Genomic DNA, 24,620 nt, shown 5'->3' with positions numbered 1-24,620 from the left:
TAAAGTGTTGTCCTCACTGTGCATTTGGTGTTTCATCGTTTTCATTAGTACAGGCTTTAACGTGTTTGAGACCACTAACGGCTTGAGGTATATGGAAACGGTTTTTACACGCCAACTCTAAACAACATTCAGTAAACGCTTGCAAAATATCGTTAAAATCTTATCATAACGTCGAAAATGAAAGGCGTATGTCATAAGCGAATACATGGCATAACCGCTTTAAAAATGATTTTTGCGATGTCGAATTATGTAGCCTATAAAAGCTCCAGATGACAAACGGTTTAAGGTAAACGCAAACGGTTTTTACAGGTCAACTCTAAAATACATCCAGTAAAGGCATACAAAATGTCGTTTGAATCTGGTCATAACCTCGTAAATGAGAGGCGTGCATCATAAGCGAATGCAGGGCGTGACCGCTTTAAATATGATTTTTGCGCAGTCAACCAATGGTATACAAGCTCCAGATGTTAAACGGTTAAAGATAAACACAAACGGTTTTCACAGGTCAACTCTAAAATACATCCAGTAAAGGCATACAAAATATCGTTTAAATCTGATCATAACCTCGTAAATGAGAGGCGTGCATCATAAGCGAATGCAGGGCGTGACCGCTTTAAATATGATTTTGCGCTGTCGAATTATGTAGCCTATAGAAGCTCCAGATTTTAAACGGTTAAAGATAAACACAAACGGTTTTCACAGGTCAACTCTAAAATACATCTGTATTTTGGAGTTGACCTGTGAAAACCGTTTGTGTTTATCTTAAACCGTTTAAAATCTGGAGCTTGTATAGGCTACATTGGTCGACTGCCCAAAAATCATTTTTGAAGCGATCATGCCCTGCGTTCGCTTATGATGCACGCCTCTCATTTACGAGGTTATGATCAGATTCAAACGACATTTTGTATGCCTTTACTGGATGTATTTTAGAGTTGACCTGTGAAAACCGTTTGTGTTGATCTTTAACCGTTTATAATCTGGAGCTTTTATAGGCTACATAATTCGACAGCGCAAAAATCATTATTAAAGCGGTTATGCCCTGCATTCGCTTATGATGCACGCCACTCATTTTCGACGTTATGATCAGATTTAAACGATATTTTGTATGCCTTTACTGGATGTATTTTAGAGTTGACCTGTGAAAACCGTTTGTGTTTATCTTTAACCGTTTAACATCTGGAGCTTGTATACCATTGGTTGACTGCGCAAAAATCATATTTAAAGCGGTCACGCCCTGCATTCGCTTATGATGCACGCCTCTCATTTACGAGGTTATGATCAGATTTAAACGACATTTTGTATGCCTTTACTGGATGTATTTTAGAGTTGACCTGTGAAAACCGTTTGTGTTTATCTTAAACCGTTTAAAATCTGGAGCTTTTATAGGCTACATAATTCGACAGCTCAAAAATCATTTTTAAAGCGGTCATGCCCTGCGTTCGCTTATGATGCACGTCTCTCATTTACGAGGTTATGATCAGATTTAAACGATATTTTGCAAGCGTTTACTGAATGTTGTTTAGAGTTGGCGTGTAAAAACCGTTTCCATATACCTCAAGCCGTTAGTGGTCTCAAACACGTTAAAGCCTGTACTAATGAAAATGATGAAACACCAAATGCACAGTGAGGACAACACTTTATTGATGGAAAAAGCACCTTATGAACCCAATTTCCACACTTCAACATTTTCAAGTTGAGTCCCATAGTTATATGAAAGCAGAAATAAATGGGAAGAGAATAAATAATTACATTCACAGCAATTGGTTGATTGGTCAGTTAAAACCTGCATTTACAAGTACATAGTACATACTAAACAAGGATCTTTAAGTAAACAGACTAAAATAAAACAAAAAGGTGAAACAATATTGTACAGCTGAAAATGTGATGATTTGCTGAATTATCAAGAAAATTAAACCGGATATCATGTGAAAAATGAGGTTGAACCACCCAATTGTTACAACTACTGGTCAAAACTAGAGGTTCTCGATTTATGTCTGATGAATCACTTCACTGTCCGATTCTACATCAGAGTGCAAAACATTCTCAGAATTTACATGAGACCATAATCACCATGGAGGTAAAATAATATCAACGCCTACAAATGTTTGAATACAAATTCTTAATTTGGGTATAAGAACTAATAAATAAACTTGCAGGCAGGTAGAACAGTGGAAAAGAAATAACACATATTCGGATTTGATTCATGTAAAACTAAAGTATGTGGTGCATATCTCGACATACAATTTTCTCCTGTGAGGCAAGTAACAGGTTGTATACATCAATGATTTTGCTGACACTTTAAGAGAGAGCTGTTTTTGTCGACAAAATTCCGCAATGAAAGAGTTTCTTCAATTTTTTTGATATGGAATGTTTCTGTTGATTTTTTCAAGCTTTAAGCATTTTTCCAGATGGTGAACTGCAATAAAAAAATAAAGATAAAGTGTATGCTCATTTGACTTGACAATTATGGGTTAAACAAAAGAGGCTTGAGTTTAGTCACCAATAAGCAGTCTAAGTGTTATAAAACAGAGTTAATATTCAATATTGGGGTTTTTAACTGTGCTAAAATTCAAAATAACATCAGCCAGAAATACAGAAAGAGTTGAGTTCAGAAAGGCAGTAACAAGGCAGCCACTTACTGTGAATCATTTCAATTCAAATCCAATCTACAAGCCCTCATATGACAGTGTGCTGGTCCTCACTTTGCTTCATATAAAGGTAAGAACTTGAAATTCTTCTCACTGAAAGGTCTCTTTGCATTGCTTCATTGCCAGAACCTTGATGCCAATCAGGTACTTCAATTTCGATTCTTGGCTCATTTTAGTGTTTAACATATTCATTTTACAGCTTAGAATGCATTTGTTTTTGTCTTGCTGTTTTACAATTAACTGCCATTTTGATATAAAACCCAATTCACCTGCGATTATTATCACAGCAAAAATAATATTTGCCAATAAAAAACAAATTTAATGCTCCACTGCCATTACCGATAAAACCGTCCGCAATCGGGCTGTGTTATAACACAGGTTCTAAAGATTCTAATCCCGCCCGATAAGAAACGCATTATTCTGCGTAACACAGTCGATTTTAATCGGGGACTTCCAGACGGATCGGGTGGTCAATCAGTTCTTATTTCAAAATTACAGGGTATCTGTAGTAAATTTATTAAAATCATTTTTGGTGTAAGGGGCTCTAAAAACATCGAACATGTGATGCGAAATAATGGCTTGTTAACAATAAAGCAGCTATATATGCTTGAAATATTAACGTTTATGTATAAGCATAATAACAACATGCTTCCAGCCATATTTGCTGATTTCTTTAAAGTAAGTCATAAAAACATCACCACACGTGCCAACTCAAACTACCTTAAACCTTATTACGGCACTAGTGTCAATCAGCAATCAATGCAATATATTGGTCCAAAAGCTTGGAATGACATTCCCGACCAACTTAGGAATGCAAACTCTACAAGACAGCTCATCACAAACGTCACTGCGTTTTGTTTGCACGAGTTTTGAGCACCGATTAGCTAAAAAAAAAAAAAATTTTTTTACTTGTATTTTGTTTTGCATGTGCACATACACAAATAGTATTATCTTCAACACACAACTAGTTTATATTTTCTTAAAAAAAGCGTTTATATTTACCTGTTGCCACATTAATTGCACGTTATATTGTTTTACTTTTGCACCACTTGCTGGCTCGGGTATGGCCCTACGCTGCAACATAAGTCTTTTTTACGATTGCCACCATTTGTACAGTTCTGATTAAGTTAAACTACTCTCACCCACACGCTTGCAGTGTTCTTATTTATACTTGCACAAACTTCTGAATGTTATTTTTTTACTGAACACAAGTTGTTTTCACAAAACCATTTTCTACTTGGAGTGGTGTAGTCTTGTACATGTGTTGCTAATTATTGCATTGCTTTTGTCCTGGAACCAGTTAACTGCTGCTGTTCGTTTGTTGTTGCAGGACTATCATAGATTAACCATCCTTCTGTCATCATAGAAAACGGCTGAGCTGACAACGAGCTATTCAAATTTGAATTATTCATTGCAATATTTCATTGCTGTTTGTTCTTTTTTTGTGTTTTTTTTTCTTTTGTGTTAATTGTTTATGCTTTATTATTACTATTATTATTATTTTTTTTTTTTTTACTTTAATCTTTGGACGTGTCTAAACTAATATCCTTATTTAATTTAAACGACTAAATCAACTGCCAAAATACTCGTCAATAATTTTAACTGCAAGTGAGTCCAAAGTTAACTATTAATGGCGACTAGGGATTTGTTGTGTGTTCTTCCTTCCGGCGCTTGAAACTATCCGGCAGGGTTTCTTTTCCTGTCGAACCCCACCCTCTTTCCCTAACACGGGTGGTTAGATTCTAGGGCCCCCGCGACTGGTCCCACCATCGTTCCCCCCCAGTCGTGTTATACTCACTTTCTTGTGAGCACCCGACACATAACGCCTTATAATACGGTGTAGCTGCAGCGCGTTCAACTACTATCCACCAATTGTGCCCGACACTTTTTTGCGCTTCATAACGTCTTAACGTTGCGCAGCTATTTCCGGCTTGGTGATTGTTTTAGTGCAATTGTGTTGCTATGTTGTCTTTCACCAAGCGAAATAAACTCAACTCAAACTCAAAAACCAACACGACTGTCTCGTAAAACGTCCGTCTGGACGTCAAGTTGAGCACTCCCATTGCATTCACCCGCCTTAATCGTAAACAAGTGAATTACTACTTTGAGAGTTGAGACTTCTATCTGACTGACAGTGTACACATATTATGGACGGTAAAAGTAACTATTTGGCCGATTAAGGCAAATTTTTAAATACTAAACGAATAACCTACTGCAAACAATTGTTTAACATTTCAGCACATTAGGGCTTGTATTTCTGGCCTAAAACATATTATTTGGGGGTTTAAGGGGTAAACATGGGTGAATCCAATAAAAAGTTACAAAATTCTTTAGATTAGCCTACATTGCACCAACCAACAAAGCATGAAACCCTCAGATTATGTACTTGGGTCAGTACAGCCGTTTTTAATTTTTTTCGTTTTGGGGGCCTGTGGGTAAACCGCTGGGTCGTTTGAGGTCAAACTTCAGGAGGATCAAATTCGGAACAATAACTAACATCTGTGCAAATTTGAATAAATTTGAAGCACTCTTTCTCAACCAAACGCATTTAACAAACCAGCGTTAGACAGAAACGAATATTTTGGGGTTGAAGGGGTGAAAATGGGTAAATATTTTTTTAAGGTACAAAATTCTCTGAAATACCTTATATTGCACCAAACAACAAAGCATATCAATCCTAAATGAAGTACTTTAGCAAGTATAGCCGTTTTAAAAATTTCACGTTTTGGGGGGCTGTGGGTGAACCGATAGATCAAACGGGGTCAAAATTCACATGGACCATCTTTAGACCAATATCTATAATGTGTGTAAATTTGAAAAAGTTTGAACCATTCTTTCTTGACCAAAACGTGGGAACAAATCCGCGTTAGAAAGAAAAAAAATATAGACAAAAACAATATGTGTCCCCTTCAGGGAAGGGGACCCATAACTAGGTCGAGCAAAAACTGATGAAAATGGTCACGTGGCAATGGAGCATCCAAGCGTGACCAATCTGCAGAGGTTGATCAGAAAAAAGTGCCGCAATTCCTTGTTTGTCTATTTTTTTTGCAAAACTAAAACTGTGTCTCACAGAATATAGTTGTTAAATATCCTATTGCTTCAAAAAATGGATATATCTGCTAAACAAGACAAGCTATGATTGATTTCACGCTTGAGTGAACAATCAGTTACCTCTCTAGTATTAGTGCTCTATGGTTTAACATTGCCTCAAGCAAAATTGCCAACCCAACAACGAAATACTGATTTTTTGTCTGCAGCGGGAAAAGCGATAATGTGTTAAACTAGAAGGGTGGCTTAGCACATATTGCCCTTGCATATACGCTATAACCTATTTTAAAAATAATATATTTCCTATGCTTGTTTTGTATTGGGTCCCATATTAGCCATCTTCTTTTATTACTTTAGTCGTTTCTGCAGGCAAAAACTCATGGGTCCCCACACATGCAAAGTTGAAAATAATGCAATTCAAGAGATAACCATGAGAAAGTCGGGTGTTGTAAGGTAAAACACAGTGATCGGCACTGGGTTTAAATAATAATACTATGTAGAATACAAACTATAAAATTAGATTTACCCCAGATATTGTTTGAAGTATGTCCTATTTAACGTTTTAAAAAACTGACCCATTTTAGGGGGCTAGTAGGGCAACTAATTGGGTTCGACACACAAACTAAAAAATATATAAAAACCACAATGACTCAATTAATAGTACTGCAAAATTTCAGTCCAATCCGCCAATGTTTAAAATGTCGACCACTAGAGGTGGTTTGAGCAACAACCGTTAATGTTTCTGACGTCATAAGGCTGTTAACAAGCCCCTAACTGCCATGGCGCAAAAACGACCACCAAGCAACGTACAACTGGTTGCCCTTGTAACAGTATTGTTCCAAAGAAATCTTTCGTTTGTGGTGCCCAGTAACATACAAATACGTTTTACACTTTAGGGGCTTGTGGGGTAAATGTTAGGACTACAGGGTTGAACACAACAATCGACACCTATAAATGGCATACTATACAAGAAATCCAAATTTCAGCCAATTCTGACACTGTTTAAAACCTCACCCATTTGAGGGGGCTAGCGGGGTAAATACTGGGGTTATCAACAAAAACAAAGTGGGATGCACATCTACATGAATATATCTACCATCTGTGTAAATTTCAGCCAAATCCATCAAACATTTGATGGAAAAACGAGTCGGACAAACTTTGGGTAAAAACACCCATTTTAGGGGGCTAGCGGGGTAAATACTGGGGTTATCAACAAAAACAAAGTGGGATGCACATCTACATAACTATATCTACCATCTGTGTAAATTTCAGCCAAATCCATCAAACATTTGATGGAAAAACGGGTCGGACAAACTTTGGGAAGAAAAAAAAAAGAAGAAAACAAAAGAAAAAAAATTCGAGTAAAATCAATTTGTGTCCCCAGGGAAGGGGACCCGTAAATATATAATGATTGACGTGATTTTCATTGGTACTAAGCAGAAAATACACCTTTAACGCTTTAAATGTGTGTTCATTTTCGGCCGAAACCGAATCTTTGCAAAAGTGGGCGATTCGGCCGAATAAATTCGACAAACCGAATATTCGGTGCATCTCTAGTTTAAACCTAATTTATGTCCACGCAATCGACAGCGATATTCATGTGCCCAGAAAAATTACACACACAATCCATTTTTCTGCTGAAAATTATCTAACCTTTTCAAGATTGCACATTTTTTACGCTGATTGACACACAGCACCATTAAAAAAAATCATTTACAGAAATGCAATTGTCTAAATTTAAAGCAATAAGCTATAACAAACCATTAAAACATATGGGTAGTGGCACGACTGTACAATCTACTAAAAGTTAAATAAATGGAAATTTTACATTTCAAAGGGTCAAGTTCACTTATAAATGATCATAAGAAAGTTTTCTGTAAAAAGTCCGAAACAAATATTTGAAGAGTTAAACTTGTAAGTTTGAACATACGTTTTTGTTAGAATTAAACAGGTTGGATGTGACACAAAACACGCACTAAATTAAAATAACCTACAACACAGCTCCTTTTCTTCAAACAGATAATTTGAACTTCAATAACATAACAAAATTATAGCAACCAAAAACAGCTACCCTGAAAAGTGTTGCATAATCACACAAGCAGCTTAAATGAGCAAAAAATGAAGAATGTTTGAATTTGTAAAAATGGAATGTTGCAAATTAACCTTCATAGCAATTTAGGACAAATTTATTGTTTGTCCATTTCCTGTTTCAGTTTAGACAAAGCAACCAGTCTTTCATCTCTCCATTTTCGTTTTTTCTCCAAATCAGCTGGTGTGGATGGAATCTCTGAAGAAATACTCTGCAATGGCACAAAAAAACATTGCAAACACAGCTTTTGTTAAAGTTTTAACTTTTAAATATTTTTTGTAACATAGAGTTGTTACGGAAGCTTACTTCATGAATAGAATTGAGTGATTTTCCATCAAATGTAGGAACAGGACCGAATGATTTTGAAACTCGAATAATAGATTCACTGTACCTTTCCATGTAGTTTTTTGTCCCTACAGAATAAACAGTTATAACTGAATACACAACCCGAATACTTGCAGTTGCAGGTAAGGTTTTTTTGAAGATACATTTGTTTACTCATAAAGTACAACAACAGAATTTTGAAGCACAGTGTAAAAAGTACTGAAATGCACTGGTTTACCTTCAGCATTTAAATGAATAGTCTGGTAGGGTCCAATAAAGGCATATCTCATTCCAAGTCCATCTGTGAAAATTTTATCCACATCTTCAGGTGACATAATTCCATCCTAAGAAAGTAGAAATTAGCAAACATGTTTACAACAAAATTTAGTGATTATTAAAACAATTTTTAACATTCATTAATATTCTAAAGGGTTCTACTTGTGCTCAATTGCAGGTCATACAAACACATAATGCATTGTACCAAAGTTATATTTGCTAGCTCTTTGACATAATGTTTAAATTTTTAATGTTAAACTTAAGATTTTACTTACTTCAACCAATCTCCATGACTCATTAAGGATTGCATACTGGATGCGATTTAATCCAAAGCCATCAACTTCTCTGTTCAGCATAACTGGAGTTTGCCCAATTTCTGCCATTATAGCCTTGGTTTTGATGATTACTGATTGTTCAGTTTGTGGGTGTGGCACAATTTCAGTAAGAGGACAATGATATGGAGGATTGCACTAAAAAATACATGTTTTTGCCTTAAAAACTTTAAAAATTAAATTAGCTCACACAATATTTTCATTTTTAACATATTGTCTGTTTGCAGCATGGACCAAAAATTCTACAAACAGAAGCGACAAAGTTTTTCCGTTATCCAATATTTTACCAAAAAAATACAGGAAGTTAAACACATTAAAATGAAAACCTAACCAAAGAACTAAATTTCTTTTCAATCAAAAAACAATCAAAAAACGTACCGGGTGTGCCACAATACATTGACCAACCCTGGGTAAATGGCTAAAAATTTTAGATGGCAAAATGCAAGAGGTTGAACTGCAAATAACAGTGCTATTGCTGGTACAGGCATCAGAAACACTTTTCAAAACCTTCTTTTTGAGGTCAATATTTTCAGGTACACATTCCTGTGAACAAGATTAGCCTATTAAATTTAAAAAAATAGTTAAATTAGAACAAGAATAGCGTGCAATATTTTATTATTATATTATTGTGCGTAAAAGGTTGATTTAAACCAGTTGTGTATTTGACCTGTATATGAACAGCATCTTTAACTACATCTGCAATGTTGTTAGAAGTGGTAATCAAACTGCATTGGACATCAGCAGATAAAGAGCCTCGAAGCAATCCTTGTGATTCTAAATCTGTGATTTGGCCTCTGGAAGCAAAAACAAACTCATAAGTTAATTTGCAAAGGTACAGTAGTGACTTGCTACCTTTGACAGGTGGCACTAAATAAAGCATGATACTGCATAGTATGCTGCTGGTTTGTGGAATGTGAGAATATGAGCACCTATATTAAATTTATGTACTTTTGTAAATTGATCATTGAATATACGCTTGATATTGATTTATGACATCATGTGGTATAATTTCATGCTTCCTGCTTATTCTTTTGAGTTTGATCTCATATGGAATGGTTACATTAAGTAAATCTCTATGTTCAATCAAGTGTATTTTGCGTTATACCAGCTGCATATGAGTTAATTTAGTGTGAAATACCTTGAGTTGTCAATACCACAGTTTCTAATGAAAAAAACATCTGTGACATTAAGCATCGGCCACTGAATGCTGTATAACTTTCCTATAAGAAAGTTAAAGTCATTTAGAAAGGACATTTTTAGTTGTAGACAAGTGCAAGTCAATCTTTCTATCTTACAAGTAAATTGTTTTTCGATGTTATTTTATGCGTTGTATGACTGATTTTTCAGAGCATTCTATTTGCATTTGGTGCATGCAACAAGGGTACAAGAGACCAGATTTAGTGTTATTTCCATCATCCTCACCCAAACTTGAATAGCTCTAAGCATCAGCGCTTTCAAAAGTCGTGAAAAATTATAATTTTACAAAAGTACAAGTATACACATTGTCAATTATTTTCCAATAGTTATTTTAGAATATGTGTAAACTATTTGAACAACAACTTTCAATCTGTGCACATAAAATCTGAGCACATAAAACCCCCTAGTAGTTATTTTTGGCATTGCGGCATCCGAATATGCATCGTATAATAATAGGTGTGTTATAATTTTATCAAACATTATTACCAAGGATAAATGCTTTTACAAACCTGATTGAAATCATTGCATCCTGAAGTTGTTCCTCAAGAACATCATACATTTTTACAGTATACCCTGCTCCAGCAAACAGCATTGCCCAACTTCTTCCGATTAATCCGCTGGACACAATATATTATAAATTTATAAAAATAAAAAATAAATTTAACCAATGTTATACTCAAAACATTAGTATTTTAATTGAAGGCAAATAAAAACAAAATATCCAGCTACTAGGACAGTCGATATCAGTAGTTCACCTTCCAATGATTCCAACTTTTTTCTGAGAGTTTTCCATGTTTTTTCAGAAAAGCAATGGCTTATACTGATTTATGTTGAGTTACCTAATTTGGAAAGAGGAATTTTGGATATTTGCAAATAAGCTTATTTCACAACACAAAACTACGGTACTAGAAAGAAACAACGTGGCTTCTACCAGGGTTGCCAGGTAAAAATTTTGCAAATCGACCAGGTCGTAGGCCAGACCGCTTAAAATTCGCCCAAACTTTTATTTTACGCTAAACCGCTTGTTTAGCGCCCTCAAGTGGTGGACAATGTGCCTTATCATTTTTGTAAAACGAGGCTCGAACAAACATTTATTCAGAAAACATGACATGCGCGACACCAACACTATACGAAAAAAAAAATATTACAAGTATCAATTGTCAAAATCAGTCAGCAAATTTTTGTAAAAATCAGTCAGCAAAACCCCACTGTTGTTGAAACATCTTGATCGCAAGCTTCTGTGATGGATATTAAGAATTGTGTACATCTCGTGAGGATCGCAGTCGGTTGCTTGGAACGCTGAGTTGACTTACTCAAACTTAGAAGTTGTGGATAAGTTATCCAGACAATGATAATGGCGCTAACCGGATGGAAACCATGAAGTCGGAGTAAGTATTACAGTGCAGACAATGATACCAGACATAAACCGAATAAAGTCGGTGTTATTCAGCAGCGACGGGATTCAGAGCGTCATGTGGCGCTGCAATTTTGTTCGAGACACGGCGCTTATCGCGATAGCGAAGAGAACAAAAAGGTCGGGACCGAAAAGCGTCAAATCCTGCTGAGAAGTGTGCTCGCATGATAAAAGTGTGAGAACGCCCAAACTTTCGGCCAGACGGCCAAACCAAAGTTTTTTCGCCCAAGGGCTCTGAATCAAGGCCAGAATAGGCGATTCTGGCCGAAAATAGGCCAACCTGGCAACCCTGGCTTCTACAAACCGTTTTTCTTTCTTTTGTTGTTTGCTCAGCAATGTTTGCACGCTTGAGTGCACATGTCGTAAGCTGATGTTAATCCATAATTTTCAATTTATACCAGGGGTCGCAACCCACGGTCCACGGGCTAGATCCGAACAGTGGCGTAGCCAGAGGGGGGCCAAAGGGGCCATGCCCCCCCCCCATTTTTTTGAAATTGTACAATTCAAAAATAATTGTGTTGTTTCGAATTTTTGATTATTTGTTCATGACTGAGGGAATACTAAATTGCCAAACAATGGTTATTATCGAACAACAATGGTCATTTACACATTGGCTTTGCCATTAATGAGTGCAGTAGTGACTCGTACTTAGTTTCAAATAGTTTTTGGCATGGTGGTGATAGTCTTGTTGAAGTAAAATATCGACGGGAGTTTCTTTCTGTAACGTAAAGACCGATGATGAGAGGTATAGACTTCTAACATCTGATGGTATAAAAACGTCCCGCTTCTTGATACTATTAGGCAAGGTCGCCGCAAGTTTCTCAAAGTTTGTCTCGATGATGATATGTTTTCGGATTGGTTGGTCTACACCAGGGGTGTCCAACACGTGGCACGCGTGCCAAAAGTGGCACGCAAAGCATTTAAAAATGGAGCTTTTGCAAATTCAGATGGTAAACAGTAGGATTTGTCACCCAATAAGCTTGTTTCTATGGATTCTTCGTGACCTTTATTCTCGGTCACGTCTAAAACTGCGGGCCCACTTGGCCCGCCTCATGCAATTAAAAAGCTGCGGACCCGCTTCTCGCAAGTAGAAAAACTGCGGACCCACTAAATATCCAGTGCTTGGCCCGCCTCAGGCAGGTAAAAACTGCAGGCCCACTATATCCAGTGCTTGTCACGTCTATCGCAAGGAAAAACTGCGGGCCCACTATATCCAATTATCCATTGCTTGCCGTTCAGGTCGCGTCGAAATCAAAATTTAATGACATGTGACGGGCGCGCCCAGGGCTTTATCAAGCCGGCCCGCAGTTTTTATACTTGCATAAAGCGGGCCAAGTGCTGGACCTAGCGGGCCAAGTTGGCCCGCAGTTTTAGACGCGACCCCTTTATTCTAACTTCAGTAAAGATTATCAGTAGTAAAGTTACATAACCCACTAATTAAACTGCTCTTTTTTGACAAAACTTAAGCTCCGTTGCAAACTGTTTGTATCTTTTGTCGCAAAAACAGAATAAAATGTTTCTGGAGTAACATAAACAAGTTTCTCGCGTTTGACGACATAATTTTTTTCTAACCGTGTAACATGGTTTTACACGCGGACACCAAGAACGACAATTCGTTTTTAATTTCGGTCGAATCCGGGTTTTCTGCACAAGAAAAACGAAAGTATATAAAGCATGAATCACAATATAACACGCAATAAGTAAACATACCGACTGTTTGGCCACAGGGGTTTTGGTATTAAATGATGCTTTAAAGGCCGAACAAATCCTGCACAAACAACCAAACATTTACAGGTTTAGAACAAAACTTCACATTACAGTACAAAGCCAAACTTACCAGCAAAATGATTCACAAATGCAGCTTTATCAAACTCAGCAATTTATTTATACTTTCTAGCTGCTAAAATAAAGGTATCAGAGTTTAGATTAATGGCTTCAATTCAAATTATGCCTGTCAGCAGTTCACAAACGTACACCACGAGGCAAGTTACAAATGATTGCAACATACACAGTACACAGGCAATTGACGTCACGCATTGGAACATTAATTGTCACGCAATGGAACATTAACTGTTGCGTCACAGGACAATTGTTATACGTTTTGCTGGGCAAAGTTATGTTCACAACAGTTGGCGAAAACGACGTAACATACCCCCACCCGAATGTATCTCCAGGGGGACATACATTCTAAACACAAACGTCGTTGAAGATTTACCGAACACAACAAACGAAAATTAACATCGCAAACCGTTTACAATTTGCCAGTCGCGCAATCACCGCGGGAGTCACCGGTTCTTACCAGTGCAGAGCGCACGACACCATGCGCATCTGCAAAGGTTGACATCACTCGGCCGATTCTCTTACGCGCTCGCGGAATGGATTCGTCTACGACCAACACTAGGTCGCCTGGCTCGATGTTCCTCTGCTTCGAAAACCACTTCTGTCGTTCAATGACAGTGGGTAAGTATTCACGCACCCAGCGACGCCAAAATTGGGCAGCCAGGTATTGCACTTGCCTCCAATGATGGCGAACGTAACAGTCCTTCTTCACGAACACGCCAGGTGGCATGTTGGGCAACGACCGCAACAAAATTAAATGATTGGGAGTCAGCGGCTCGTCTGATTGTGGGTCCATCACTACTGGAACAATGGGTCTACTGTTGAGAATTAACTCCGCTTCAACAAACACCGTTTCAAGGGTGTCGCGGGTCACGCTTTGTGCCGTCAGCAACGCAGAAAGAACTCTTCTTACAGACCTGATCATTCTTTCCCAGACGCCACCCATATGGCTTGCCGCAGGTGGATTAAACGACCATTGGATGTCCTGTTGTCTCTGGGAGTCATCAATGCTCTGTTGATTCCATCTTCCGATAGCCTCTTTCAGCTCACGCACGGCTCCGACAAAGTTTGTTCCATTGTCGCTGCAAATCCTGGTTGGTCTGCCGCGTCGTCCGATGAATCTTCGCAGGCAGTTGATAAAAGCACTCGTTGACAAACTGTCAGCTACCTCCAGATGCACTGCCCTGACCGTCATGCAGGTAAATAGACAGCCGTACATCTTCACTTGGCTTCTTGCTTGGCACACCATTAGCGGTCCAAAATAATCAACGCCAACGTACGTGAACGCAGGGCCATGGGAGTTCACACGATCAACCGGCAATCTGGCCATAAGTTGCTCGCCAACGGGCGCATTTCGTTTCCTGCAAAACACACAATTGTCCAACACACGACGTACAGCAGCTTCGCCCTTTATAATCCAAAATTTTTGACGGATTTCAGACCAGGTGTGACTCATTACTGAGTGACCTACGTCCCTATGAAACTCGACAATCAGTAAGTCGGTGAGGTGATGTCTGCCTGGAAGTATAATAGGATGCTTCGCATCATCCGAAATAGAAGCCAATTCAAGTCTTCCTCCAACGCGTAGGAGACCGTTGCTAAGGGTGGGGACAAGCTTGTCAAACGTACGAGAGTGCTTCGTTTTCTTCCACTGACCATTGCATTTTCGTAGGTTTTCCAACACCTCTGGAAAGACATGTCGTTGCACAGTTGGAAACACTGCCAATTCAGCTTCTTGAAGCTCTTGAACCTGGAGGGTTCCTTTCGGAATGGTCGTATTTGCATCTGTACACCGTTTGGACAATAAAACGCGCTTATACCGTAACAACCAAGCGGTTGCACGTCGTAGGCGATTCCAATCGGAGTAATGATTGATCAGTTTTGAGATAGAATCCGTCTCGCAAGCGGTTCCACACGTAAAATTTGCACTGACCTTCTTTGCTTCCATTAAAAAATCATCTCTATTTGAAACTTCTTCTTTAGGCCAATTAGATTCGTCATCCCAAAGAAACCGTGGGCCGGTTAGCCAAACGTTGTTATTTACCATTTTCTTCACAGACAAGCCACGTGAGGCGTCGTCGGCAGGGTTTAATTTGGACGGAACATGGCGCCACTGCTCACTTCTGCTTCCACTGTCAATCTTTGCCAGTCGGTTTGCTACGAAGGTTTCGAAACGTTTTGTAGAATTCCTAATGCTCATCAACACCGACATGGAATCTGTCCAGAACGTCGATTCGCAGTCGGGGCAGTCCAACTCTCGTCGCAGAAAGCCATCCATTTTAACCGCTAGCACCGCTGCCGTCAACTCCAAGCGTGGTATGGATACCGTATGTATCGGTGCAAGTCGTGACTTGCCATGCAAAAAACAACAGTGCACCTGCGTATTGTGGTTAACAAGGCGCAGATAAGAAACTGCCCCGTAGGCCAAAGACGATGCGTCAGCAAAATGGTGCATTTCCATCTTAACTATCTTTCCAAAGGAAGGAGGTTTAATGCAGCGTTGAACCCGCACTTGGCTTAACATAGGAAGTCCCTCCATCCAGCTTCTCCAACGATCAGCATCTTCATTCGAAATGTCTTCGTCCCATCCTAACCCTTAATGACAAAGGTCCTGCAACAGTATTTTGGCACTTACTGTAACAGGAGCAACAAGACCCAAGGGGTCGTACAGCGCACTGACGGCAGACAAAATTCCACGGCGCGTCAGCGACTTATTCGGCATCTGCACATCAAATCCAAATTCGTCATTTGGGACGTTCCAAAACACGCCCAAAATTCTTCCAGCTACGTCCGAATTAAGATCATGATACTTCGCATTCTTGGACCGTTCGTCAGAAGGAATTGATTGTAAAACTCTATTACTGTTGCTCATCCACTTGGTTAGGTGGAACCCACCTCTTTGCAGGAGCCTACCTAAGTCTTTCACCAACATAATTGCTTCGTCCTCGGTCGCCACGCTTGCAAGGCAATCGTCCACGTAGAAATTTGATTTTACCGCTGTAGTAGCTGCAGCACTGAACTCGTGGCCAAACTCTTCCGCAGTTTGGAGCAAGCTGAAAGCGGCGCAGCTCGGAGAGGACGTTGCGCCAAAAAGATGTACAGTCATCTCGTGGTCTTCCGTTGGCTTGGACAGATCGCCCTTGGGCCACCACAAGAAACGAAGGCTCGCAGTGTCTTCTGGCCTTACCCGGATTTGATGAAACATGGATTCAATGTCTGACACAACCGCCACGGGTTCCTTTCTGAACCTTGTAAGGACGCCCACTAAGTTGTTCATCAGATCTGGGCCACTCATTAGGGCAGTGGTTCCCAAACTTTTTTCTTTTAAGGCGCATTTTAGAAAAAACAAAAATTAATTGGCGCACTTCGAACATTTGAATAATTTTTTTAGCTGACAAAGGCACTAGCTATGAGGTCATAAAGCCGCTATACAGGTCACTCTCATAGTTAAATAGCCTAGTTGAACATCTCAGAGACGTGGAGCATGTTGGCCTAGTGGTCTAAGCACCTGGTACTACTACTCTACTTGATTGACTTTAATTTCAATATTTTTTGCGGCACACCTAATGACATCTCGTGGCACACCAGTGTGCCGCGGCGCATAGTTTGGGAACCACTGCATTAGGGCCTCGTTTAATGCAACGCCTGCATACTTTGCGGCACAATCGAACACGACGCGCACCTTGTCAGGCTTGCGCGGGTGCAAAACAGGGTGATGTGGAAGATACCACTCTCGTTTACTTTGGCCGCGATCGTGCGATGAGATCCTTTTCGCGTATCCCTTTTGGATATAGGTTTCCACAGTGCCAACGTATCGCTCACGAAGTTTCTCGTCCTTCTTTAGTCTTCGTTCAAGAGAACGGAGTCTTCTTTCTGCCAGCACGCGGTTTGGCGGAAGTTGACTTTGATTTCCTTTCCACAGCAAGGGCAACTGATAATGACCGTCTACATGCAACACGCCCCGTTTCATAATTTCGAGCACCGATCGGTCTTCACGCGAAATTCTCTTGTCATCAATAACGGTTAAATCAGAAAAATCGGTTCTCCACAGACAGTCGATCTCTTTGCTCATGTTGTCGTCAAAACTACTTACGTAGTTTAAATCAATGCGTGTTCCGCTGGTGGGCGCAAACGATGGCCCCAACAAAGACCACCCAAGGGCCGTTTTTACTGCAATGGGTTGTTCGCCGCTGCCGCAGCGGGTCTTCTGGAAAACCATCAGTTCAGGAGCATCGACGCTAATCATAAGTGTCACTTCTCCACCTTCGATCTGTGGAAACTCTAAACCGCGTAAGTATGACATCCTTTTCAGTTTAGTCTTTGATGGTAACTTGTTAATTTTTACCGGGAGCTTATCGATGGCCATTACACTGTTAAGGTTAACACTAGGTCCATCATCGAAGGCAGGAGCAACAGACAGGGAAACTATTTTCGTTGGCATAGTTTGCTCGTGGCCTACAGTTCGAAGCGATACAGTACGAGACTCCCCTTGCAAGTGTAGGGCATCCACTGCCCGTTGACTACACATAGATTTAGTAGCACCAGAGTCCAAAAATGCATAAGTGAGAAATTCTATGTTGCCATTTCGCGCCCGAACTGGCACGATATTCATGTACATATCACCACATATACTGGTATTGCCACATATTGCAGAGGGCTTGGAATCTGACGCCAAGTGAAATGAATTAACTTCACTGGTTACCTTTTCTACAGGAGCAGAACTGCGGTTGGCTTCTGCTCTAGAAACCTCCCGATGTAGCAGCGTATGATGAGAGTTGGAATCACAACCGGAGATCTTGCACGGATCCTCCTCCTTGCAATCTCTTGCATTATGTCCTTTCTGCAAACACTTAAAGCACAGTCTTTGCCTCCGTGCAAATTCGTATCGTTGGTAGACAGGCTTCTTTTCAAACGAGTTGCAAGTGGTCAAATCATGGAGCCCTGTGCAAAAATCATGGAGACCCCTTCAGTTCCCGGCAGCTCAGACGTCACGACGTACGTCGCAGCCCTATTTTTTCTTTGACCACTAGGCGTCTCCCGTACGGGGTGATGGGCCCGTCTAAACGACGAACTTGCCACGGCAGCTTGATTATCGACAAATTCGGTAAGGTCGTCGAAATTAGGTTCTCGATCATAGGTTTTAATTATACGGGCGACCTCTTTGTCCCATTGCTCTTGCATGTCACTGGACAAACGACGCACAATCGCCAACAAATTTTGAAATGTGTCCAAACCTGCGTTGCCTTCGATTTGGGATAGTACCACTTGACATGTCTTCAACCTCGCGAATTTCTGCATGCTGTGGACGTCTTCCGAGCGAAGTTTCGGTCCGTACTGTAGCTGGTTTAAGCAGGTGCGCGCAACGATGTGATCCTTGCCATAATTTTCCTTTAGTAGTTTTAGGGCCTCGGCGTATCCTCCTTTTCCACTGAGCATGGAACAATGCTTAATCAAATCGTTAGCATCACCGACACAAAATTGCTGCAAGTAACTGAGGCGCACGTCGTCGTCAGAAACATGGTCAGCAATATGGCATTTAAAGCTACGAATAAAGGCATGGTACTCCATAGGATCACCGGCAAACTTTGATATCTGTGGGGGTGGCAGTCTAGCATCTTTCTTAACAGGTCGCTGATTACTAGTGGACGGTTGGGGCTCCGGCAAAGCGCATACTGGCGGATCAGATATTGACAATTCGCGGACTTCGCCAACAACACTACTGGTGTTTGCACAATTACAACAACATGTGGGCACGAACGGAGTGGCTTCGGGCTTCAAACCTAGCTTTCTGGGTTTAATAGGTGGCGGAACAGACTTACTTGGTTCGTCGGACTTTGTAACCAAGGGCTGTGTTACTGCCGTATCTAATCCTACCAGTGGAACAGATAGGGGTACTTCAACGGGGGTCTTCCTCGTAGGAGTTCACTTCCAGCTCTGCCATGCGAAGTGCATGCTTGAATCGGATAGCCTTTTCTATCTCATCTAACTTCTGTCGCTCTTCACGTCGGCGAAGTTCTTCCTCGCGTTCAACACGTTTCTTTTCCCTCTGGATAGACTGTAACTCATAGTTCTGCTGTATTTGCAGACGTAAATTTTGCAGTTTTAATTTCGATCTCCGCTTCATTTCTAAGATAGCCGAACTAGATAACGTGTGCACGCTACTTATCACCGAACCATCCACTGATGGTGAGCGTTGCGCTACATTCTCCAGCGGATTCGAAGTAGAGGGTTCGCCACCACGGAAGGAGTGAACACTCGCTTCGACCCATTCTTCCGAGCGTTGGTTCACGTCGTCTAATTGGAATTCGGGGTCGTCTGCTGCCATCTTTGTCGTGATTGCGTTGGTACTGAATAATTGACAATCGGCCAGTCGAAAAACTTTTATGTAACGCTTTCTTTTGCGTGTCCCCTCACGCAAGCGTCACACAAGGTGGCTTAAGTAAAACGCGGACACCAAGAACGACAATTCGTTTATAATTTCTGTCGAATCCGGGTTTTCTGCACAAGAAAAACGAAAGTATATAAAGCATGAATCACAATATAACACGCAATAAGTAAACATACCGACTGTTTGGCCACAGGGGTTTTGGTATTAAATGATGCTTTAAAGGCCGAACAAATCCTGCACAAACAACCAAACATTTACAGGTTTAGAACAAAACTTCACATTACAGTACAAAGCCAAACTTACCAGCAAAATGATTCACAAATGCAGCTTTATCAAACTCAGCAATTTATTTATACTTTCTAGCTGCTAAAATAAAGGTATCAGAGTTTAGATTAATGGCTTCAATTCAAATTATGCCTGTCAGCAGTTCACAAACGTACACCACGAGGCAAGTTACAAATGATTGCAACATACACAGTACACAGGCAATTGACGTCACGCATTGGAACATTAATTGTCACGCAATGGAACACTAACTGTTGCGTCACAGGACAATTGTTATACGTTTTGCTGGGCAAAGTTATGTTTACAACAGTTGGCGAAAACGACGTAACAATACGGATTGAGCCCGCACCGTTAAGACGTTTAAGACATGGTTTGAAAACAGTACGAAACTTTGGCACGCGAGTATATTTTGAAACCAAAATTGGCACGGCGGTGTGTTCGAGTTGGACACCTCTGGTCTACACTCAATACTCTGATGGGGGCGGTTTGTGCAAGATACGTGTTCTGATGCAAGCGCGTTCAAAACATGGCAATCTCACTAATGCTGCTTTTGTTAACAAACCTTGCACTGACTTCAAAAAATTCATCGAAAAAGCTGTTGCTCATCGAGATGCTAGTTACCATCGACAAGCAACTTTAGAAGCATGGAAACTAACCAAAATGTATCTGCGAGCCTGGATTCAGTATATTCCAGACAAATGAAGGAAAATCGAAACATAATCGCTTCCATTGTTAAAACGGTGATGTTCTGTGCTTCAAATAACATATCTTTGCGAGGCCATTCGGTAGACAACGGAAACTTGAACCTTGAACCTTGTTAAATTTCGCATCGACGCCGGGGACGAAACTTTAAAAAGGCATTTAACTCACATGGCTGGTAATAAAAATACACTAGCCCGACGATACAAAATGAAATTCTGGGTTTAGCAAAAGATGATTGTTCAAGACATAGTCACTGATGTCAACCAATCGTTTTTTTTTCTGTAACAGCCGATGAGTCTTGTGATATATCAGGAAAGAAACAGCTAAGCATTGTTTTGAGATACACGAAAGCTACAGAAGTGTATGAGAGTTTCGTCCGACTGTTTGGCCACAGGGGTTGGCATTGTACCTGCAACAGTTCTACCCAAGTCATATCTTCACAATCCCATGTCGAACTCATTTCAGTTTCATGATGTATGCACAACTGAAGTGTATAATATCATCCATAACCTCGACGAAAAAAAATCCACAGGTCCATACGAAATTCCAATCCGTCTAATCAAGCTTGCAGCTCCTGCTCTTTCACAGATTCTTTGCACACTTTTTAATGATGCAGTTCAGGTTGGTTCATTTCCAAATTCCTTAAAAATCGCCAAAGTCATTCCACTTTTCAAAGCAGGTTGTGCCAAACAATTAGGAAATTATCGTCCCATCTCCTTACTTCCTATATTTTCTAAAATATTCGAAAAACTTATATACAAGCGTATGGCAACCTTTTTGGAAAAATATCATGTATTAACAAAATATCAAAATGGATTTAGGCCTTTACACTCCACAAGTTTAACAATTGCTGAAATTCATGACAACTTAGTTGCAGCAAAGGACAAAAAACTTCACACTTGTGCTATATTTCTAGACTTAGCTAAAGCATTTGATACAGTCAATCATGAAGTATTACTTCAAAAGCTTGAACATTATGGCTTTCGTGGACACATAAACATGTTTCTCAGAAGTTATTTAAATAGAAGACAACAAAGCACTTGCTTTTCAGGACACCGATCACCATTTTGCTACTTGACATGTGGCGTACCGCAAGGCTCAGTCCTTGGCCCTCTGCTCTTTTTAATTTACATTAATGACCTTCCGACTGCATCCAACTTCGAAAACCGTTTGTTTGCCGATGACACCTGTCTCTGGATGTCCAATCATAACATTTCAACACCGCAGATGACCGTCAATGAAGAACTGACAAAGTTTGACAAGTGGATGAGAGACAATCAACTGTCCCTCAATCACACAAAAACCAAATATATGATGTTTTCTCCGCAATCCGTTTCCTTCAATCTGCGAATCACTGTAAATGGTAAGGAATTGGAAAAAGTAAAGTCACTAAAATATCTGGGTGTGATTTTTGATGAGAAAATGTCTTGGACTGAACACATCTACTTTATCCGAAATAAAATTGCTTCAGCTGCAGGAGTTTTCTCCAAGCTAAGACATTATCTGCAATCATCAACGCTACGCTGTCTTTATTTTTCCTTGGTGCACCCACACCTCCTTTATGGATTACTCTCTTGGGGTTTTGCAAACAAAACAAACATACACCAACTGTCAGTTATGCAAAATAGAATTTTAAAAATCATGACCAACAGCCCTCTTCGAACCTCAACTAACAAGTTGTACAAAAAAACTAACATTCTCAAATTATACGACATGCACAACATGGAATTGGCAAAATTTGCGTTTCAGTTTGTACACAAAAGACTGCCTCCGGCTTTCGACAACTTTTTCACTTTCACTTCATTAATACATAAACATGCAACAAGAGGTGCCACAACACAAAAAATTGTCGTTCCCCAAGTTTCTTTAAGCCGAGCCCAAAATACTCTCAGATACAAGTGCACCACAGTTTGGAATAAACTACCCAATAAATTAACTAACAAAAAAACTGGATTAAAAGCTTTCATGAATAACAGCGTCATGACTGTCATTCTATAAATTCCCAAGATTAGCTGTTCAATTGGCATGCACCACACCACGTGGTGCATTATTTACATTCCACGGGGTGTTATGGTCTTGATTACTTACGCGACCCCATTACCGCTTCCTAATTATCCCTCCAGACAGGTGTGCGATTACTGCCTGAAGAAATGCAAACTAAACTACTGTTATTGTCATATTTTCACATGTGTTCATGTTTATTATTTACTCGATGCATTTAAAACGGTTGTCACGCAGTGCTTACTTTATATTTTTTCTTCTTGTGTTTACAATTTGTACTAAAAATTCACCATCAAATAGATAGGGTCAGCTTTTAAAAAATAGCCAATTGTGGTTCCAGCTGCACCCTTTTTGTTTCAACCCTTATTTCACACGTTTACCTATATGTCACCTGACCTATGATTATGCTTTTGCGCTGAAACAAATCAACAATTGATTGATTGATCGTCGGTTTTGTTGAAATGAACTCGGTTTCGGCAGAATCCATTTCTACAAGTATTTTGTCTCACCTTACCGTGCAGAACACGATTGGATTTACAGAAACAGGTCGGACAGGGCGGTGATGGATCGTCATGGTCCGAAAAATACAAAAGCATCCGAATCTTCATGTGTAATTTTAAACGTATACTCGATTCATTCGGAGCCGTGTGATTCCACCGGTGATAAGAGCAAAAGCATTTTTGTTAAAATGTGCTCTGGAAAAGCCTCGAGTTACTTACGCCGTGTGTTTGATTGGGCGATTTTCGGCATTCATTGAACCGTTTTCGCGGAAGCTTCAGGCTGTCGGAGCAAAAACTTGATCACTTCTTTTCAGAACGTTCTATCGCAAAACCGCATCAACTCGGACACTGCGTTGGATATTTACAAAGAAGCTTGCGAAGTATTAAATATACAACAGCTGACAACACCCAGAATAGCTGAGAAACAAGTTTGTCGCGACAACGTCAACGCAGAATCTGGACCGCAGTATTTTTATCGTGCAGTGTATATATTTTTTATTTCCTTACATAGAAGGTCTGAGTAATTCGCTTCAAGAACGATTTAGTGACAATTCCTAATTTTTTTAATTTGCTATCGATCATTCCACCAATCAAACCAACCAAGTTAGGTGAGATTGAGCGCTTGTATTGTTTAGATAACCTTGAGAGCGAAGTTATTCTGTGGAGATCTTCTCTAAGCTCTCAACTTAAACCCGAATGTTTTTCATGAACTTCTTCTGAGCGCAAACGACTACACTGGCCAACACAATTTTTGGTGTCTTTAATGTTAAAACTGATATTGACTAATTTTGGGGTGCTGATTTCAAAAATCGTTACGGTTTTCTTCAGATCAACTTTTTAAGTTATTTACAAAATCAAAATTTATGACCATATTGATTCAATGACTTTAAAATCATGCTTTTATGTGTTTGTTAAAGTTTTATTACATTATACACATCAATTTCCCACAGTGCAGTCAGTTTGATAGCATGAATATGCGTTCTATGCCTATGCTCTGTCTAAAAATGGTTGGTGCAGGCTAGCGGTAACTTTAAACTATATGTGTTTTATGGAGTGATTTTCAGACTAGTAAAGCAAGGTGGTAAAACTAAAATTAATAGTGACGAGGTCATCTATAAGGTGTTGCATTGAATTACCAAGATGTTTTATGCTACATTACTGGTGAATACCCATACAACACAACTAAAAAGAAAGAAAAAAAGATCTGTATCAAATGTGCATATCTTGCACACTTCGATGTGGCTTTGGGGGTTTAGGACAAGCAATAGACTCCACTTACCTAATGTTGACTGGAATATTGCAGTAATGGACAAAAACAGTACAATTGGGACTGAAATTATTAGAAAGAGTACATAACTAAGTTATTAAGCGGTCTGAAAAATTCGGTACGAAAATGAGTATAAAGCTACACTTCCCTTGAAACGAAGGGGATATAAATGATGAGAATTAAGCTGAAAGGTTCCAACAGGATATCAGTAAAACGAAACGTGTCAGGGAAGAGGGAATAATGTGGTCCTGGCTAACTGCTGTTGGTCAATTAAACAAGGACGATATTGCTGCCACCTTGTTCCGAAAGT

The 24,620-nt window shown here is 39.7% G+C and overlaps 3 protein-coding genes and 1 long non-coding RNA gene across 4 annotated transcripts; all 4 read right to left on the bottom strand.

Moving 5' to 3' along the window:
• Positions 1-1,619: 1,619 nt before the first annotated feature.
• Positions 1,620-4,440, bottom strand: LOC145232828 (uncharacterized). The gene is made up of 2 exons (XR_013860929.1): positions 2,640-4,440; positions 1,620-2,416 (listed from the first exon to the last, which is right to left on the bottom strand). It is a non-coding gene; the product is annotated as an uncharacterized LOC145232828 (long non-coding RNA).
• A 2,881-nt stretch (positions 4,441-7,321) lies between these two features.
• On the bottom strand, positions 7,322-10,913 carry LOC145232827 (lambda-crystallin-like). Its single transcript, XM_080097504.1, has 8 exons — positions 10,670-10,913; positions 10,424-10,531; positions 9,385-9,511; positions 9,096-9,260; positions 8,661-8,855; positions 8,348-8,453; positions 8,092-8,198; positions 7,322-7,996 (listed from the first exon to the last, which is right to left on the bottom strand). Exons 1-8 carry the CDS (start codon positions 10,705-10,707, stop codon positions 7,883-7,885), a joined length of 960 nt encoding a protein of 319 aa, XP_079953630.1. The 5' UTR covers positions 10,708-10,913; the 3' UTR covers positions 7,322-7,882.
• Positions 10,914-12,945: 2,032 nt separating this feature from the next.
• Positions 12,946-15,243, bottom strand: LOC145234324 (uncharacterized). The gene is made up of 2 exons (XM_080099064.1): positions 13,166-15,243; positions 12,946-13,096 (listed from the first exon to the last, which is right to left on the bottom strand). Exon 1 carries the CDS (start codon positions 15,212-15,214, stop codon positions 13,580-13,582), a length of 1,635 nt encoding a protein of 544 aa, XP_079955190.1. The 5' UTR covers positions 15,215-15,243; the 3' UTR covers positions 12,946-13,096; positions 13,166-13,579.
• A 520-nt stretch (positions 15,244-15,763) lies between these two features.
• On the bottom strand, positions 15,764-19,492 carry LOC145234382 (uncharacterized). The gene is made up of 4 exons (XM_080099118.1): positions 19,094-19,492; positions 18,233-18,999; positions 16,821-18,131; positions 15,764-16,415 (listed from the first exon to the last, which is right to left on the bottom strand). The coding sequence occupies exons 1-4, from the start codon at positions 19,490-19,492 to the stop codon at positions 15,764-15,766; spliced, it is 3,129 nt and encodes a 1,042-aa protein (XP_079955244.1).
• Between the last annotated feature and the right edge of the window lie 5,128 nt (positions 19,493-24,620).

This window comes from Phallusia mammillata, chromosome 6 (genome assembly GCF_965637545.1).
Source record: "Phallusia mammillata chromosome 6, kaPhaMamm4.hap1.1, whole genome shotgun sequence".
Classification (NCBI taxonomy): domain Eukaryota; kingdom Metazoa; phylum Chordata; class Ascidiacea; order Phlebobranchia; family Ascidiidae; genus Phallusia; species Phallusia mammillata.
This window is presented reverse-complemented; position numbering and strand designations above follow the sequence as displayed.